We start from the raw sequence: 18,613 nt of genomic DNA, 5'->3' as shown, positions 1-18,613 counted from the left end.
TGTTATTTTGCAATTGAAGACAACACTTGTTCGATCTGTGACTGAGAAACACAATAAACAGTTTATTTTAAGAATGTACGCAAAGTAAATCTCTGTGGGATGATGTACAATATTGGCTTTTGTCCGACACTCCAAACTTTGACTGATATTGATGTTGTTTTGGGGATGTTGAAAAAAGAAAAAAATACATAAAAAAATGTTTAGAACACAATACTGGATTTATTTGATGTATCCACAAATGTAAGTTTGTAAAAACAAAATCCTTTCACAAAAACAAAAAAAAAAAATCTGCTATTTTCTCTCACTTGTATATTGCATAAAGGTCTGGGGACATACATATAAAACAATCACAACACAATCATTATAATACAGAGTAATAACGATAATGAATAAAATAGATTATAGAGACCCAACAAATGAATCATAAAGTTGTTAGAAAGTCAAAATGAAAGTCTGGACAGTTTATTTCAAATCCTGCAGTTTCATTTGCTGCTGCTGTTCTCGCCAGCACACTTGTGTTTCTTACACTGGTACTTAGAAGACAATCTTTCACCACACACACTGCAACTCAACACTTTCTCTCCTGGGTGTCTTCTCATGTGTACTAAAAGGTTTGATCGGTCACAAAAGCTTCTGTTGCAGATTGAACAAGAATGTGATTTTTCACCAGTGTGTGTTCTAGTGTGTACTTTCAAACTGTTACTTTGTACAAAACCTTTACTGCAGATTGAACAGGAAAAAGGTTTTTCGCCAGTGTGTGTTCTCATGTGTACTTTCAAATAGCTACTTTTTACAAAACCTTTACTACGGATTGAACAAGTAAAAGGTTTTTCTCCAGTGTGTGTTCTCATGTGTCTTTTCAGATCACAATGGTTTTTAAATGTTTTGTGACAGGTAGAACATGTGAAGTGAGTGTTGTCAGTGTGACATGTCTTATCATCTTTAGAGTCTTCATCATCAGTGTCAGGAGAGTGTGACGTTGTGTCCTCACTATCTGATAGTGGAGCTAAGAGCTTGTCTGCTTGTGATCCTCCACAGTGGTCTCCATCAGCTTCTGTTGTCATGTGTTGTGTTGAGCTGCTGCTTGGAGGCTCCCCCCCTCCCCTCTCCTCACTTTCACCTTTCACCTCATCATCTTCACTCTTCACAGGGACACCAGTCACTGGGAACTCCTCCAGTCCTTCAAGATGATCTCCCTCTTGAGTGATGCTGTGTTCCTCCTCTTCCTCTTTAATGTGGGGCGTCAGTGAGTCTTCCTCTTCCTTTTTACAGGGAAGGGTCTGTGTCAAAGAGGAAAAGGAGACGCCAGAGGGTCCGTGGCGCCTGGTCTTCCTCTTTGAAGGATCCTCCTTCACCATCCTGAAGCTACACTCCTTTTTTCAGGCAGACGTTGTTCTCCACAGACGTCTGCAGGACACACAATGACAAACATGCTTGAGAAATGTCCAGATTTGCTCAGTCACATGAGGCATTCAGTAAGTTTACATGTACTTAAAATAACAAGTGATTATATTAATTGGCCTGAAAACAAACACATTGCTCTTTACAACATTATTCACAGGAATAGAAGACCACTTTTTACGAGGGGTGGGCAATATGGCCTAAAATCTATATTGCCATATATACCAATCTCCCTGAGTGCAGCTGGGATAGGCTCCAGCGCCCCCTGTGATGTTAATGTCAGTTACTGATGTATAAACTTGGAGAAAAGATGAGGTTGTTTACAGTGTAAATCTGTATTCTGTATTGTTGTCTCAGCTATGATGCCATCTTGTGGTCGAGTTTGCTCACTGCGAGTGCTGTGGGTTTAAAGTGTATTTCCTTTTGCTTCATGCCTTGAACCTGAAGTAATGTTTCGTCATTTATCTCGCCAAGCAACGTTTGTATGTGAAACCGGGGATTTCCATTGGATGTGGAACGGCGCCCCCATAGCGACAAACTTGTTTTCCGTTTTTTGTTTTCAAGTCAATGTGTCAGTTTCCACCACCTGGCTTCTATATTTAGTGGTCGACACAACAAAGTGGTTCAATTGAGCTAAAATCTGCTCGTGTGGGACAGGAAGTCATGTATGAACACAAAATAAATGATCCAGTTTACTTTCAAAGTATAACATTCTGTTTAAGGCGGATGGTATTTTACACTTTGAAAAGTCCTAATGGACATGAAGTCAACTTGTCAAAAGGTTGTCAGACCTAATTTCACTTAATTGACACAAAGGGATGAAAACATTCTGATTCTAAAAGGCCCAAAATTAAAGAATCATAAAACAGGCATATCCTGGGCAGCTATCAATCAATCAATGTTTACTTATATAGCCCTAAATCACTAGTGTCTCAAAGGCTAGCTATACGGAGGTCTGTACTACAGCGTTGTATTAAAATGACTATTTCCATCTCCAACATGAAAGTGAGTGTCGCTAACACTACTGCACACAGGAAATCATGTGGAGGAGAATTGCAAGTAGTCGAAACAAAGATTGTGAATGACTGACAAGAGGCCCACTTTGTTCATGTAAGTCTACTGTGGGATAAACAAAGTAAGACCTCTTAGTCCAGTTTAAAATCCACAGACCAAGAAGGACACACTTGGATATAGCAATATATTGATGACGGCAATAATTAAGTTATTAGGTTTATTTTCATTTATATCGGTCCCGGCCTACGATTGTGTGAATATTTTAATGCCTCTGGAATTCGTTTTTAATGCTTTTTAACACCATTTAAGGCCTTTATTTAGGCAAAGTCCGTTCAATGATTTTTAATGCTTTTTAATGACGCACAGAAACCCTGCTAAAGCTCTTAAATTTAAACAGATGTGGACTGATCCATACAAAAATTCACGATAACATTACCAAGCATAATACCAATATAGGGTAATTACAGAAGTTTGATCGATATTTTGTATTATATATATATATATATATATATATATATATATATATATATATATATATATATATATATATATATACATATATATATATATATATATATATATATATATATATATATATATATATTTTGTTGAGTTTGTTATTGTTTACAAACTCAGTAAAAAGGAAGACTTTAAGGGCATAAACCTAATGATTTAATTCAGAGCCATATTTAAATATTCAATTGATATTCTAACACCACCATCCTGTGTTTTTGTCTGATTATGATTGCCAACAAAAATGTAATCATTCAATTATCCTGATGACTTTAAATACCAGAATCCGCATTGGTATGACCCATACTGCCCCTGAAACTATTTGGTACTGGATCGATACCAACATTTGTAGTATCAGCCAAAACTAAAGTATCAAACAACAAAGACAGTGATTATTACATTTGAACAAAAGAGAAGACTAAGTGATTATTACATTTTAACAGAAGTGTAGATAGAAACACATCACATTACAAAGTTCCTAAATAAAAATATTCTTCATGGAATTATTGAGACATTTCTAGGATGTGTTTATGATTTTTACGAGATTTTGATTGAATTTAATACATTCTAAGGCAACTCGACAGTTTCAAGTTCGATTCTACTCACTGCCGTTGTGTCCTTGAGCAAGGTACTTTACCCACCTGCTCCCACACTGGTTTAAATGTAACTTAGATCATGGGTTTCACTATGTAAAGCGCTCTGAGTCACTAGAGAAACGCGCTAAATAAATATACTTCATTTAAAAGGAAACCGCACTTTTGTAATTTATTTTGCCTATCAAGAACACATAATTTTCTTTTTTATGCATTCTAAATAGTAATAAATGCGATCACAATCTGTTTACAATAGAGGCTACTAGAGTCGCACTATTCTGCCTAAAAATAACTTAAAAAGCATCCAAACACTTCCATTAAGGTTTTATGTACATGCAGTAGGTATATATGTCATTTAGTAACAGGTACTTTTTTAAAAAGATGGAATATTTATGTATTTTTGCTTATTAGCGCATCACTTTCAAAAAAGCATCACTACATGTGCTTTTTTTTCAACATCACTGAATATTACACACTGCAGACTTCCTGAGAGCCAACAAACATAATACAACATCACTTACTGTACAATGTCTGCTGTCACTATAACGCAGACTGATAGAATCTTGTTATATTCCCGTTTAGATGAGGAAAGACTCATAATCGTCGCACGGTATGGGGGGTGAAGCCAAGCCTCTTTTCGGGCCTAAATTGGCTGTCAAAGGGAATCAACTTGTCAGAGTACGTCCTCATCCTTCTACTACCCAGGTGAGAGGCCACTTATAATAACAATATCACTAATACTTGGTTGGTATTCAAGCCACAAAATGCAAATGTAGTATTGTTGGTGCTTTTTGGATGGTTATAGAGGACCTCTATTTGGCTCCATTGCAAGTGGACTTTTATTTACATTTATGAGTTAGAATGTGATTTAAAAATATATATATCAATAGTCATGTATTTTATAATGATTGTGAAGGATAGAAAAAATTCCCCCAAAAAGTGCAGTTGTCCTCTAAATTCAAACGATTAGATTTAAAGGCCTACAGAAATGAGATTTTATTCAAACGGGAATAGCAGGTCCATTCTATGTGTCATACTTGATCATTCACGATATTGCCATATTTTTGCTGAAAGGATTTAGTAGAGAACATCCATGATAAAGTTCGCAACTTTTGGTCGCTAACAGAAAAGCACTGCCTTTACAGGAAGTCGTAGAAGATGACGTCACCCGTGTGATGGCTCCTCACATATTCACATTGTTTTTAATGGGAGCCTCCAACAAAAACAGCTATTCGGACCGAGAAAACGACAATTTCCCCATTAATTTGAGCGCGGATGAAAGATTCGTGTTTGAGGATATTGATAGCGACGGACTAGAAAAAAAAAAAAACGCAATTGCATTGGGACGGATTTTGATGTTTTTAGACATATTTACTAGGATAATTCTGGGAAATCCCTTATCTTTCTATTGTGTTGCTAGTGTTTTAGTGAGTTAAATAGTACCTGATAGTCGGAGGTGTGTCTCCACGGGTGTCTTGAGGCCAATGTCTCAGAGGAGTTGACGGCAGCTTTATGGACGGCACAAGTTCAGCTTTTCTCCGGTAAGGAAGCGACGTTTTAACCACAATTTTGTCACCGAAACCTGCTGGTTGACATTCTGTCGTGATTCATGTTCTCTTGACCGCGCTCTGATCCATAGGAAAGTTTCACCTCCGGGAATTTTAAACAAGGAATCACCATGTGTTTGTGTGGCTAAAGGGTAAAGCTTCCCAACTCCATCTTTCTACTTTGACTTCTGCAATATTAATTGAACAAATTGCAAAAGATTCAGCAACACAGATCTCCAAAATACTGTGTAATTATGCCGTTAAAGCAGACGACTTTTAGCTGTGTGTGTGTGCAGCGCTCATACTTCCTAAAAACCCGTGACGTCTTGCGTACACGTCATCATTACGCAACGTTTTTAAGACGAAACTCCCTGGAAATTTAAAATTGCAATTTAGTAAACTAAAGCGGCCGTATTGGCATGTGTTGCAATGTTAATATTTCATCATTGATATATAAACTATCAGACTGTGTGGTCGCTAGTAGTGGCTTTCTGTAGGCCTTTCGGAACCAGTACTAAAAAAAAAATGGTACTTGGTATACAGCTCTTATCTTCACCACTAAACCTTTGAAATATGCTGACATATGTGCTGCCAAAGGTAAATAAACAGTAGCCATATTGAATGTTTGCCTTCATCTGACCACGTGAGGTAAGGAGGACGGCCTCTAGGTCACATGGTTACACCCCAGCAATTACACTGTTGATGATTGATGAGCATTCATTTTTAAATGGTGGTGTTAAAAAGCAAATATATCTCCATCTTTAGTGATAAATGTGTCCCCCGGATGAACATGTGTCACAAACATTGTATTAGATGATATGTGGATGTTGTGCTTACTTGGACTGTGATGAAGCTGTGAGGACTCAGGTGGTTTGTCTTCATGCTCTTCAGTCTTCACATAGACAACAGTCAGTGGAAACTTGCTGACATCAGCCTCCTCCTGCCCTACAGGACACTCTCCCTCCTGACTCATCCACACTTCCTCCTCTTCCTCTTTAATGTGGGGGGGCTGTGGATCCTCCTGCTGCTGAAGGGGACGTTCTTCTTGACGAGCGTTCATCTGTTGGACGTCCGCAAGACAACACAAACAAACTTCAGCTCAGATGTGTCAAATATTTTTTAGTCTATCAAATATAATATTTTCCAAATGGACTGACACCACTTTGTGGTGATGTTCTTCTACACATGGAATAATCATCAGTTATTGATTATTATGAATTGTGTCATTGATCCTATTTTCTGCATTTACATTAATTATTGATTAAAAAGTAACAACTTATAGAAAACCTCCTGCTGGGATTTTAATACCGTCATGACTGCATGAAGTCAGTCTGCACGTACAAAAGTGTCATTGTGCTGCAGCATCAAGTGATGCCAACTGGCTCCTCCCACTACCAACCTACCAGCCAACCTTGACGTGCACCTCCAAAATAGTCCCACCTCACGTCAACGGTGACCAGGACTACAGAGCTGTGGTCGGTTGGCTTTACTTTTACACACAATATCCTCTCCTTGTTCTCCATTACCTCCCTGCTTGGCACTCAGCATCAAGGGTTGGAATTGGGGGTTAAATCACCAAAAATGATTCCCGGGCGCGGCACCGCTGCTGCCCACTGCTCCCCTCACCTCTCAGGGGGTGATCAAGGGGATGGGTCAAATGCAGAGGACACATTTCACCACACCTAGTGTGTGTGTGACAATCATTGGTACTTTAACTTTCTTCTGCGAAAGCAACATTTTTAACCCAACAGAAAACAAACAGAAGTGCAGTGAAGCACGTGGAACAAGTGCCAGTGAGTATATATATAAATATATACATATACACATATATATATATATATATATATATATATATATATATACAAATTCATAAATGTAAACAAATATTTAGAATATTTGGGTACCTCATGTTTCGACTACATACAAAATATTGATGCAAATTCATTTTGTGTGCAGTATATTAAAGCTATTTTTAATATTTAACATTTATTTAATTAAATATTTATTTTAGTCCGACTGAATAAGCATTAATCACTTACAATTGTGCAAATAGTGTATTCGTAATAACAAACATCAGTTGATTTAATTTCCATGATATGTCCACCCAATGCAGCTGATAGGCTCCAACACCCCCTGCCCCCCCTCGCAACACCAAATAGGGACAAGCGGTAGAAAAATGGATGGATGGATGTTATCAAGGTAATAGAAGTGCGTGCAAACATCATTTGTATTTATTGCTAATAAAGTTGACACCAATATAAAGCAGACCACTGCAATAATACATTATATTACACTGTCATCACAATAACAATAATATTTTTTTTCACCCTGTAAAGCATCTTTGAGTACACTGAAAAGCGTTATACCAAATAAAATGTATTATTATTATTATTATACCATGTGACTTATTCCACACTTAAATTTCGAGACGTTCGTTTCTTTCTAGTAACAAATATTTAATGATGTTAAGCCTGACTGTAATATACAACAAAAAAACAGTTAAAGTATTAAATAAGTCAATATAATTCTCATAGAGAACATATAAAATACACTCCTCAAAAAAAAACGCTCGCATTTGCTACAAAGGCCTGCTAGCGGGCTAACGCTAGCACGTTAGCTTCGAACAACATATGAGGTAAATAAGATAAATAATATGAAAATATATCATGTATATTACCTCATAAGCCGCGTGTACAAGAGAGGAGTGGAATATATTCTTCCTATTGTTACACCAGCAACTCTTTTTTGTCTTCTGTGGCCGGGCGAAGGAAGTGTGCACCACTCACTATTGTCCCAGTGAAACACGTGTTTGAAGGAAGTGTGCACCACTCACTATTGTCCCAGTGAAACACGTGTTTGAAGGAAGTGTGTACCACTCACTATTGTCCCAGTGAAACACGTGTTTGAAGGAAGTGTGCACCACTCACTATTGTCCCAGTGAAACACGTGTTTGAAGGAAGTGTGCACCACTCACTATTGTCCCAGTGAAACACGTGTTTGAAGGAAGTGTGCACGACTCACTATTGTCCCAGTGAAACACGTGTTTGAAGGAAGTGTGCACCACTCACTATTGTCCCAGTGAAACACGTGTTTGGCCCACATTCGTTCCGCCATTGACAACCCCTTGATGACGTCACACAGGAGGAAGAACAAAACAAGATGGCGTCTGGCGGAGAATACGTTGTTTTGGTTATTATGGTTTCTAGGTCTTAATTACAACGTACATGTGCACATGTGTGTCGTTTAACAGAGTAAACGTCGTTATTAATTGTTTGTATGCGGATACATTAGTCTGAGTGCACTTTGACGTGCTAGCCTAGCCTGCTGGTTAGCTTAGCTTGTTAGCTGCTAACAAAGAGAGGCGGAAGTGATCGAAACATCAAAGCAGAGATCCAAAGTAAGTGTAAAGTGTTTTTATTGTGTGAACATGTCTACATTACAAATGATGTGAGTGTTGCTGAATCAGCGACTAACTGCTGCCATTGAAGAAATGTTTGTGATGTTAGAAAAAAAAAAAAAAAACGATAGCAGAGTACAAGGAGGAATTTTGTCCAACAAAAGAGGAGAAGGAGCGACAACATCAACTACTGGACGCTGTTTTCAAGAAACATCAAGTTGTGTTACACATCCAGCCTTCCATCCATCTTCTTCTGCTTATCTGAGGTCGGGTCGTGGGGGCAGCAGCCTAAGCAGGGAACCCCAGACTTTCCTCTCCCCAGCCACTTCGTCCAGCTCTTCCCGGGGGATCCCAAGGCGTTCCCAGGCCAGCCAGGAGACATAGTCTATTCAACGTGTCCTGGGTCTTCCCCGTGGCCTCCTACCGGTCGGACGTGCCCTAAACACCTCCCTAGGGAGGCGTTCGGGTGGCATCCTGACCAGATGCCTGAACCACCTTATCTGGCTCCTCTCGATGTGGAGGAGCAGCGGCTTTACTTTGAGTTTCTCCCGGATGACAGAGCTTCTCACCCTATCTCTAAGGGAGAGACCCACCACCCAGGCGGAGGAAACTCATTTAGAATAGAATAGACTTGATTGTCATTATATTTGCGTATAACAAGATCAAAGACTCCAACTAAAGGTGCGGTAGGGGGAACAAATATCAATCAATCAATCAATCAATGTTTATTTATATAGCCCCAAATCACAAATGTCTCAAAGGACTGCACAAATCATTACGACTACAACATCCTCGGAAGAACCCACAAAAGGGCAAGGAAAACTCACACCCAGTGGGCAGGGAGAATTCACATCCAGTGGGACGCCAGTGACAATGCTGACTATGAGAAACCTTGGAGAGGACCTCAGATGTGGGCAACCCCCCCCCCTCTAGGGGACCGAAAGCAATGGATGTCGAGCGGGTCTAACATGATACTGTGAAAGTTCAATCCATAGTGGCTCCAAGACAGCAGTGAGAGTCCCGTCCACAGGAAACCATCTCAAGCGGATCAGCAGCGTAGAGATGTCCCCAACCGATACAGGCGAGCAGTCCATCCTGGGTCCCGACGAGCGGTCCATCCTGGGTCTCGACTCTGGACAGTCAGTACTTCATCCATGGTCATCGGACCGGACCCCCTCCACAAGGGAGGGGGGGACATAGGAGGAAGAAAAGAAGCGGCAGATCAACTGGTCTAAAAAGGAGGTCTATTTAAAGGCTAGAGTATACAGATGAGTTTTAAGATGAGACTTAAATGCTTCTACTGAGGTAGCATCTCGAACTGTTACCGGGAGGGCATTCCAGAGTACTGGAGCCCGAACGGAAAACGCTCTATAGCCCGCAGACTTTTTTGGGGCTCTAGGAATCACTAATAAGCCGGAGTCTTTTGAACGCAGATTTCTTGCCGGGACATATGGTACAATACAATCGGCAAGATAGGATGGAGCTAGAAGGTGTAGTATTTTATACGTAAGTAGTAAAACCTTAAAGTCACATCTTAAGTGCACAGGAAGCCAGTGCAGGTGAGCCAGTATAGGTATATATGTATGTATATATGTATATAAAGGTATATACAGTATAGGTATATATGTATGTATATATGTATATAAAGGTATATACAGTATATATGTATGTATATATGTATATAAAGGTATATACAGTACAGGCGTAATGTGATCAAACTTTCTTGTTCTTGTCAAAAGTCTAGCAGCCGCATTTTTTACCAACTGTAATCTTTTAATGCTAGACATGGGGAGACCCGAAAATAATACGTTACAGTAATCGAGGCGAGACGTAACAAACGCATGGATAATGATCTCGGCGTCTTTAGTGGACAAAATGGAGCGAATTTTAGCGATATTACGGAGATGAAAGAAGGCCGTTTTAGTAACGCTTTTAATGTGTGCCTCAAAGGAGAGAGTTGGGTCGAAGATAATACCCAGATTCTTTACCGAGTCACCTTGTTTTATTATTTGGTTGTCAAATGTTAGAGTTGTATTATTAAATAGAGGTCGGTGTCTAGCAGGACCCATAATCAGCATTTCCGTTTTTTTGGCATTAAGTTGCAAAAAGTTAGCGGACATCCATTGTTTAATTTCCTTAAGACACGCCTCCAGCTGACTACAATCCGGCGTGTTGGTCAGCTTTAGGGGCATGTAGAGTTGGGTGTCATCAGCATAACAGTGAAAGCTAACACCGTATTTGCGTATGATGTCACCTAGCGGCAGCATGTAGATGCTGAAGAGTGCAGGGCCAAGGACCGAACCCTGGGGAACTCCACACGTTACCTTAACATAGTCCGAGGTCACACTGTTTATAAATATAGGGTCAAATAAATAACACAAGAGCTAATAAGGGAAAACTAACACTTGAAATAAACAGACCGCTTCGGACACTTGTACTAGTGATTTTATCCTTTCGGTCATGACCCAAAGCTCATGACCATAGGTGAGGATGGGAACGTAGATCGACCGGTAAATTGAGAGCTTTGCCTTCCGGCTCAGCTCCTTCTTCACCACAACGGATCGATACAGCGTCCCCATTACTGAAGACGCCGCACCGATCCGCCTGTCGATCTCACGATCCACTCTTCCCTCGCTTGTGAACAAGACTCCAAGGTACTTGAACTCCTCCACTTGGGGCAGGGTCTCCTCCCCAACCCGGAGATGGCACCCCACCCTTTTCTGTACGAGAACCTTGAACTCGGATTTGGAGGTGCTGATTCTCATCCCAGTCGCTTCACACTCTGTTGCAAACCGATCCAGTTAGAGCTAAAGTTCCTGGCCAGATGAAGAGACCTAATCGTGCAGCCACCAAACCGGATCCCCTCAACGCCTTGACTGCGCCTAGAAATTCTGTCCATAAAAGTTATGAACAGAATCGGCGCTTTGGCGGAGTCCAACCCTCACTGGAAAAGTGTCCGACTTACTGCCGGCAATGCGGACCAAGCTCTGACACTGATCGTACAGGGAGCGGACTATGTTCTGACACTGATCGTACAGGGAGCGGACCGCCACAATCAGACAGTCCAATACCCCATACTCTCTGAGCACTCCCCACAGGACTTGCCGAGGGACACGGTTGAATGCCTTCTCCAAGTCCACAAAACACATGTAGACTGGTTGGGCAAACTCCCATGCACCCTCAAGGACCCTGCCCAGAGTATAGAGCTGGTCCACAGTTCCACGACCAGGATGAAAACCACACTGTTCCTCCTAAATCTGAGGTTCGACTATGCGGCATAAACTCCTCTCCAGTACACCTGAATAGACCTTCCCGGGAAGGCTGAGGATGCTTCTACATATTGACACAAATATATAGAAAACACTAACCTTGTGACGGATGCTTTTGCAATTGTTTTATTTGATCTTTCCCAACACCTGGTGGCCACAATAATTCATGAAGTCAAGCTCATGGCGCAGAATGTTGGCTAACGCAGACTTGTTTGTTACTGGATACTTGCTATCAGACTTTTGTTTTGGAGACTTTGTGTACGTATTAAGCAACTATAATTTTTTGATATGCTTAAAAGTGCTGTTTTAGCTTAGCTGTTGTGTAGCTGCTAGCTCCTTGTAGCTTACAGCAGGTGTGTCCAAAGTGCAGCCCATAACTATGTTTTTAATTGACAACGGGGAATTTTGAAAATGTGGTATCTGCGTGTCGGTCCAATCAGCAGCAGTTACGCCCTATTTCATCATTGGACCTAAGTCTTTGGCTTGGTAGGCGGGTACGAGGCTACCAAGCCAGGTGGTACGAGCACGAGCACGGAGGTGCCTTTGTAGTGGTGTCGCAGCTCAGTGGTCGTGCCGTCAGGTAACACCAGGAAGGTTCCTTCTGTGCGATATTGACTGGTGCTTTTTTCTCCCTGGACTCTGACTTCATATCTGGTGTTGTCCTTCAGACCTCGGCCAAGAAGCCACGTAAACAGTGTGAAGAATGTGGGCGATAAGAGTGTGTGTGCGTGGGCATGAACTTGCACCCACTTTCAACTGGAACTCAGGACATATGATTAGTTGCACGGCCTATTCTAATCTATATTAAACAGCGTCCGGGGCTTGCGTCCACTGTGGGGGTGCGTCATCGCTCTCTCGGTGTGGGTCGTTGCGCTCTTCGTCTGCTGGCCGTTGTTTCCTCCTCCGTGCTGCTCACCCGCTCGTTCCTCCCTCGCCCTTTTTGTACTCTAGCAGCAGATAGACAGATTGTAAGCAGGTGTGTAATATACGCACCTGGCTCAGATTGCCGCTGCAGTGTCGCTTCGCGTGTGTCATGCCTCTCCTCGCCGCCGCATGCCCCGCCTCCTGGCCTCCAGGTGGGCCCGCGCTGCTGCTTTCCGCCCATTGTCGGCCCGTCGGCTGTGTCTCTCCACACATACAATGTCTGCTTTCACTGGGATGCCGACTGATGGGATGTTCATGTCTTCCCGTTTAGATGAGGAATTAATCATCGCAAACGGTTAAAAAGGGTGGGTGCAAAAGAGCATATTACTTAATCTTTCTAGCCATCTCCAGGTCTAAGTTGGATGTCAGTGTTGACCAAGTTCTCGGTTTATGTCCACAACCTTCTACTACATAAGTGAGAAGCATGATTTATATTCTAGAATTAGCTTTCACTATCTTAGAGGTGAGGAAGCAGCTCAGTATGTCAATATAGCAGCATAAGCTAGTTACTTCTGTGATCAATGCGCCGCTAAAAGTAGGTCCTTAGCGTTAGTGCTTATAATAACAATATCACTAATACTTGGTTAATATTCAGGTCACAAAATGTAAATGGTGTATTGTTGGCAGTTTTTTTGGAGGACTTTGTGGGTCAAATAGAGGAACTCCCATTGACTCCAATGTTAGCTGATTTTTGCTCACGTTTATTTAATAATTACATTCATAAAAGTTTAAAACATATGTCTTACATAAGGATTGTGAATGATAGGCAACATTTTAAAAAAGTGCTGTTTCCTTTGAATTTGTCAGATAAGTAAACAGTCCTTCAAATTAAAGATGTAAAACAATTGAGGTGGTTTATAGATATTATCCACTTATCAAACTAAGCACACAAGGGAAAGTACATTCATATACACATGAAGTACACACATGTGTAAGAATCATGTTAACCACCAAAATATTGTCTTGTTCTCCTAAAGCCAATATCGAGTATCCTTTGGTGAGCTGACCGTATCGTCACACCCTTAGTTGAAAGCACACCATCCCCATGACATGACACTTCCACGAGATGTAGAACAGTAGTCCCACATTTTAAACATACACACACATCTGAAGAATATTAAAAAATATATTTGATGGGCCAAACAAAATGTCTTGGCGAACTAATGTTTGGTATGGGCGATATGACCTCAAATCTATATCCTAATAACAATATATGTCACAATATATAATTTGGTGTATAATTGATACTAGAAGAATTTTAAAGCGGGTTACAAAAGCTCCTAATTTGGCAGCTGACATATGCAGTAACATATTGTGTAATTTATAATTGTATTATTTTGTTGAAAAAAATATTTTTAATGTACTTGTTTATTTACTGTTAATATCTGGTTACTTTATTTGAGGAAATAATACTGGAAATGATGTAATATTTTACTGCATATTTCAACAACTAAATTAGGAGACTCTGTAGCCTGTTTTAAAATGGTTCTATTAGTAATTCAATATGAAATAATATATCGTAAAATCAATTTTAAACCAAATCGTTTATCCATAGTAAAAAGGCTTGTTGTTCTAGTTGGTTTTTCTTTTCCTGTGAAAAATGTTGTAAAGAGTAACGTGTTTGTGCATCACTGAGATTTCAAGACAGTTCATACAATAACTTGTTTTTCCTAAGTGCATGTCAAAGTACTTAATGCATTATGTGACTGAGCAGATATGGATGTTTCTCAAACTTGTGTTTGTCTTGCAGACGTCTGTGAAGAACATCTTCACCCTGAGCAACAGAAGTGGAGCTTCAGGATGCAGACGGAGGAGCCACAGCACAACCTCATTAAGAAGGAAGAGGAATACCCACTGATCCCCCATTTTAAAAATGAAGAGGAACACCCACTAATCCCCCATTTTAAAGAGGAAGAGGAGGACCCACTGACACCCCATTTTAAAAAGGAAGCAGTGGATCCACAGACCCCTCACATTAAGGCGGAAGAGGAATACCCACTGATCCCCCATTTTAAAAATGAAGAGGAACACCAATGGCTACCCTTTTTTAAAGAGGAGATGGAGGAACCACTGACACCACATTTTAAAAAGGAAGCGGTGGATCCACTGAGCCCTCACATTAAAGAGGAAGAGGAGGAACACAGCATCAGTCAGCAGGGAGAGCATCTTGAAGGACTGGAGGAGGTTGATGTCACCAAGATGCCAGTGACTGGTGTCCCTGTGAAGAGTGAAGATGATGAGGTGAAAGGTGAAAGTGAGGAGAGGGGAGGGGGGGAGCCTCCAAGCAGCAGCTCAACACAACACATGACAACAGAAGCTGATGGAGACCACTGTGGAGGATCACAAGCAGACAAGCTCTTAGCTCCACTATCAGATAGTGAGGACACAACGTCACACTCTCCTGACACTGATGATGAAGACTCTAAAGATGATAAGACATGTCACACTGACAACACTCGCTTCACATGTTCTCACTGTCACAAAACTTTTAAATATCCTAGTAAATTGAAAAGACACATGAGAACACACACTGGAGAAAAACCTTTTTCATGTTCAAACTGCGGTAAACATTTTACTCAGAGGCCAGATTTAAAAGTACACATGAGAACACACACTGGAGAAAAACCTTTTTCATGTTCTATCTGTGGTAAAGATTTTACTCAGAGGCCACATTTGAAAGTACACATGACAACACACACTGGAAAAAAACCTTTTTCATGTTCTATCTGTGGTAAAGATTTTACTCAGAGGCCACATTTGAAAGTACACATGAGAACACACACTGGAGAAAAACCTTTTTCATGTTCAATCTGCGGTAAAGATTTTACTCGAAGGGAAAATTTCAAAAAGCACATGAGAATACACACTGGAGAAAAACCTTTTTCCTGTTCAATCTGCAGTAAATATTTTGCGCAACGGCACTATTTGAAAGAACACGTGAGAACACACACTGGAGAAAAACCTTTTACATGTTCAGTATGTTGTAAAAGTTTTTTACAAAGTCAGCATTTGAAAAGACACATGAGAAGACACCCAGGAGAGAAAGTGTTGAGTTGCAGTGTGTGTGGTGAAAGATTGTCTTCTAAGTACCAGTGTAAGAAACACAAGTGTGCTGGTGAGAACAGCAGCAGCAAATGAAACTGCAGGATTTGAAATAAACTGTCCAGACTTTAACTTTGACCTTCTAAAAACATCAGCACATAGTTTCTAAGATTTATAGATGAGATATTTTAGATTATTACCTTTTTTCAGTCAAGTACTACACATGACAAGTGTTTTTTAAAGTTGTTCATGATTTATCCCCCTTTTTTAGAATTCCTCAAACATTATCAATTTCAGAAAACATGGGAATGTTTGGAATGTTTGGGAAAAGTTAATTATGTACATCATCCCACAGAGCTTTACTGTACATCCATCCATTTGTTCTACCACTTGTCTCTTTCATTTTATATGAGTACCTTGAAGGTAGAAAAGCGCTATACAAGTACAACCCATTTATTTATTTATATGTATAGCATTTAATCACATACTTGTCCGCCAAAGGGTGTTGCGTTTTGGAGGAACTCCTTCTGTCAGAGTGCTGTTCACACTTCTTTTACTGCGGAAATCTACTCACAAAAACAATCCAAACAGTAGGAAACAAAAAACGATGGTGCGAAAAAGAGAAGACTAAATGTGCATTTTGGAAAAAATAACAAAAGCTACTTCTATACACAAATAAAGTCAACTTGGTTTGGAGTTACAAGACGTGCACACAACAAAACAACACCAAGATGGATGGCACTGGGAATGGCCAAGGTAGCAAAATACTCAAAGCATGGAATCAACTGGCGTGGAGTGGAATCGCCGAGTGCCATCCAGCTGTCAAGGTGCTGCTTAAGTAGCACCGGGGTCAATTGGAAGCAGCTGTGCACGTCCCACAACTCCGCCCACAAAGGCAACACAGGAACTCTAGGAGGAAGGAGAAATGTAAGAACAAGGTCAACTGCACCAAAAGACGAAAACTGACTGTTGGAGCCAAATTTCCTTATTTGCTTATATTGTTTTTATTTAGTTTTCTCTGATTGATAGCTGGCTTCAGTTCATGCTGAATTTCCCTTTCTGCAGATTGCTCCGCCCACTTCCTGTTGAGAACCAGGAAGTGTCGACAGGGTTGGGACTGTTGCTATGGTGCGGTTGCCAGGGTAGCCTCCTTTAATTGTGTTCAGCTGGGAACACTGGGGGGTGATTGCATGGAGGACAAACAGTTTTGGAGCGTGTGGTGTGGTGTGTGGTCAGGTCTCACTGCTGTGACAATGTGCCATTCAAGCCAAGGTCAGCATACATAATGTTCTAGAACCTACTTTTCATTTCATTTTGATAGCTTGGAATAAAGGGATTGTCATATCCAAACACATTTCTACAGTACTGGACATTCAATCATCAAACTGGTCAACACAGTATCAGTATCAGTATCAGTATCAGCCCAAAGATAAGTGCTGTACAATGAGAATAAAATGCCTCGTAGCCGATTATACAAATGTGATCAATTCATCTTGATATTGTCCTGCCACAGTGAATAGGTTTCCCTTTTTAAAGGGCAAATTCCTCCCAGGGTCTTTTGTCCTAATGACTGTCTGGATAAAGTGAGGAGAATATAATTCAGGAAAACAATTTATTTTACAAATAAACTAGATTAAGTAACACATTTTTACAGTTAGCTAAATTGGACAGAACACCTGCATCATCTTCTCAACAACACCCACATTCTTACAAACAACATATTTAAGAATGGTGGTGTTAAATACAAAGTGCATTCAGATACAAACAATTATTTTTGATGTTTACTCTATTAAAGGACATATATGTGCACATGTATGCACTGATTAAAAATACAGAACAATAATGCCCACGTTTAGACTTTCTCCATCAAACGCCATCTTGCTTTCTCCTCCTTTCTATTTCCAGCAGACTAGTAGAACATCTTAGGTGTATTGCTGCCCTCCACAGTCTATTAACAAAATGTCTTCCTTCTGTCCTATGGCCCACACTACAGACTTGGACACAAACAGGAGAGAAAGTAAAAAGCAGCTTTAAGGAGGTCAAAACAAAATGTATGCATTCTTTCTAACGGCCGCTGGGTGGCAGCAGAGGCTCCATGTATCACCTGAAGAAACATTTGACTTCTGACCTTTCCACATTATTTCTCTCATCTTTACTGCTGGAGTTCAGCTCACTGAGGATGTAAGCTACATTTTGGTATCTTAATTATCTTTAATTATTCATAAACAGGCTTAAAACAAACCATTATTATCATTACTGCCTCATTTGTTTCACTCTCTACTAATTAAAACTATTCTAGCACAAAAACATTCAGGATGTTCATACAAAAAATATTACACATCCCCCAAACGTACCAATTTATTATGGTATTCATATAATATTACATTTAATATACACATGGTCATAACAGTGCTGACAATTTAAATTCCCTGTGGGGATTAATAAAGTATTTCTGATTGTGATCATTACATCACTCTCATAAAGCCTTCAATGCTGAATATGTTTTTTACCATAGCTCAGCTTCACAATGTTGGAATATTGACTGCTGATATTAATATTCTTCTATTGTTTACAATATTACAGTCTACTCCTTTTCTTTGCTCAAATGAACAGGATGGAAGTGTCTTTAATTGTCACTACTGAGTGTAATTATGTATATAATAATCTTCATTACCGCTTGATTTAACTCTCATTTTATTTTATCCATAGAGAACTTAACCATAAAAAGATGGCTGCACATCAATAAACTGTCACTAAACTTCAATAAAACTAAATACATCATATTTGAAGATTGTAAAAATGTAAACCACAAATTATGATGGATAATATTGAAATCAAAGGAATTAAGGTAATCGCATTTTTCTGAGTTAATATAGATGATGAAGTAAACTGGACACTACATGTAAGTCATAT

The 18,613-nt window shown here is 40.0% G+C and overlaps 2 protein-coding genes across 4 annotated transcripts in view; one reads left to right on the top strand and one right to left on the bottom strand.

Moving 5' to 3' along the window:
- LOC133547175 (oocyte zinc finger protein XlCOF8.4-like) overlaps positions 1-7,875 on the bottom strand; it is a 119,030-nt gene extending 111,155 nt beyond the window's left edge. Inside the window, exons 1-3 of one of the 2 annotated variants that reach the window (XM_061892996.1) lie at positions 7,746-7,875; positions 5,906-6,128; positions 196-1,407 (exon numbers count right to left, since the gene is read on the bottom strand). In XM_061892996.1, the coding sequence (XP_061748980.1) occupies positions 1,352-1,407; positions 5,906-6,128 (279 nt within the window). In that variant the 5' untranslated portion in view covers positions 7,746-7,875 and the 3' untranslated portion in view covers positions 196-1,351. Of the gene's footprint in view, positions 1-195; positions 1,408-5,905; positions 6,129-7,745 lie in introns of those variants that run through there. The other variant, XM_061892995.1, reaches the window with a different exon arrangement.
- Positions 7,876-8,206: 331 nt separating this feature from the next.
- Positions 8,207-18,156, top strand: LOC133547170 (gastrula zinc finger protein XlCGF57.1-like). Of its 2 annotated transcripts, XR_009805353.1 has the most exons (3): positions 8,207-8,465; positions 14,409-16,972; positions 17,064-18,156. XR_009805353.1 is itself a non-coding variant. In XM_061892990.1 (2 exons), exon 2 carries the CDS (start codon positions 14,459-14,461, stop codon positions 15,794-15,796), a length of 1,338 nt encoding a protein of 445 aa, XP_061748974.1. In that variant the 5' UTR covers positions 8,207-8,465; positions 14,409-14,458; the 3' UTR covers positions 15,797-18,156. The 2 variants fall into 2 exon arrangements, 1 of the variants encoding a protein (XP_061748974.1); XM_061892990.1 differs by having other exon boundaries at positions 14,409-18,156.
- The last annotated feature ends 457 nt before the right edge of the window (positions 18,157-18,613 follow it).

This window comes from Nerophis ophidion, unplaced genomic scaffold, assembly GCF_033978795.1.
Source record: "Nerophis ophidion isolate RoL-2023_Sa unplaced genomic scaffold, RoL_Noph_v1.0 HiC_scaffold_77, whole genome shotgun sequence".
Taxonomy (NCBI): Eukaryota; Metazoa; Chordata; class Actinopteri; order Syngnathiformes; family Syngnathidae; genus Nerophis; species Nerophis ophidion.
This window is presented reverse-complemented; position numbering and strand designations above follow the sequence as displayed.

Excerpts from the sequence above, each read along its gene's own strand:
- LOC133547170 (XM_061892990.1), top strand. The coding sequence starts at position 14,459 with ATGCAGACGGAGGAGCCACAGCACAACCTCATTAAGAAGGAAGAGGAA.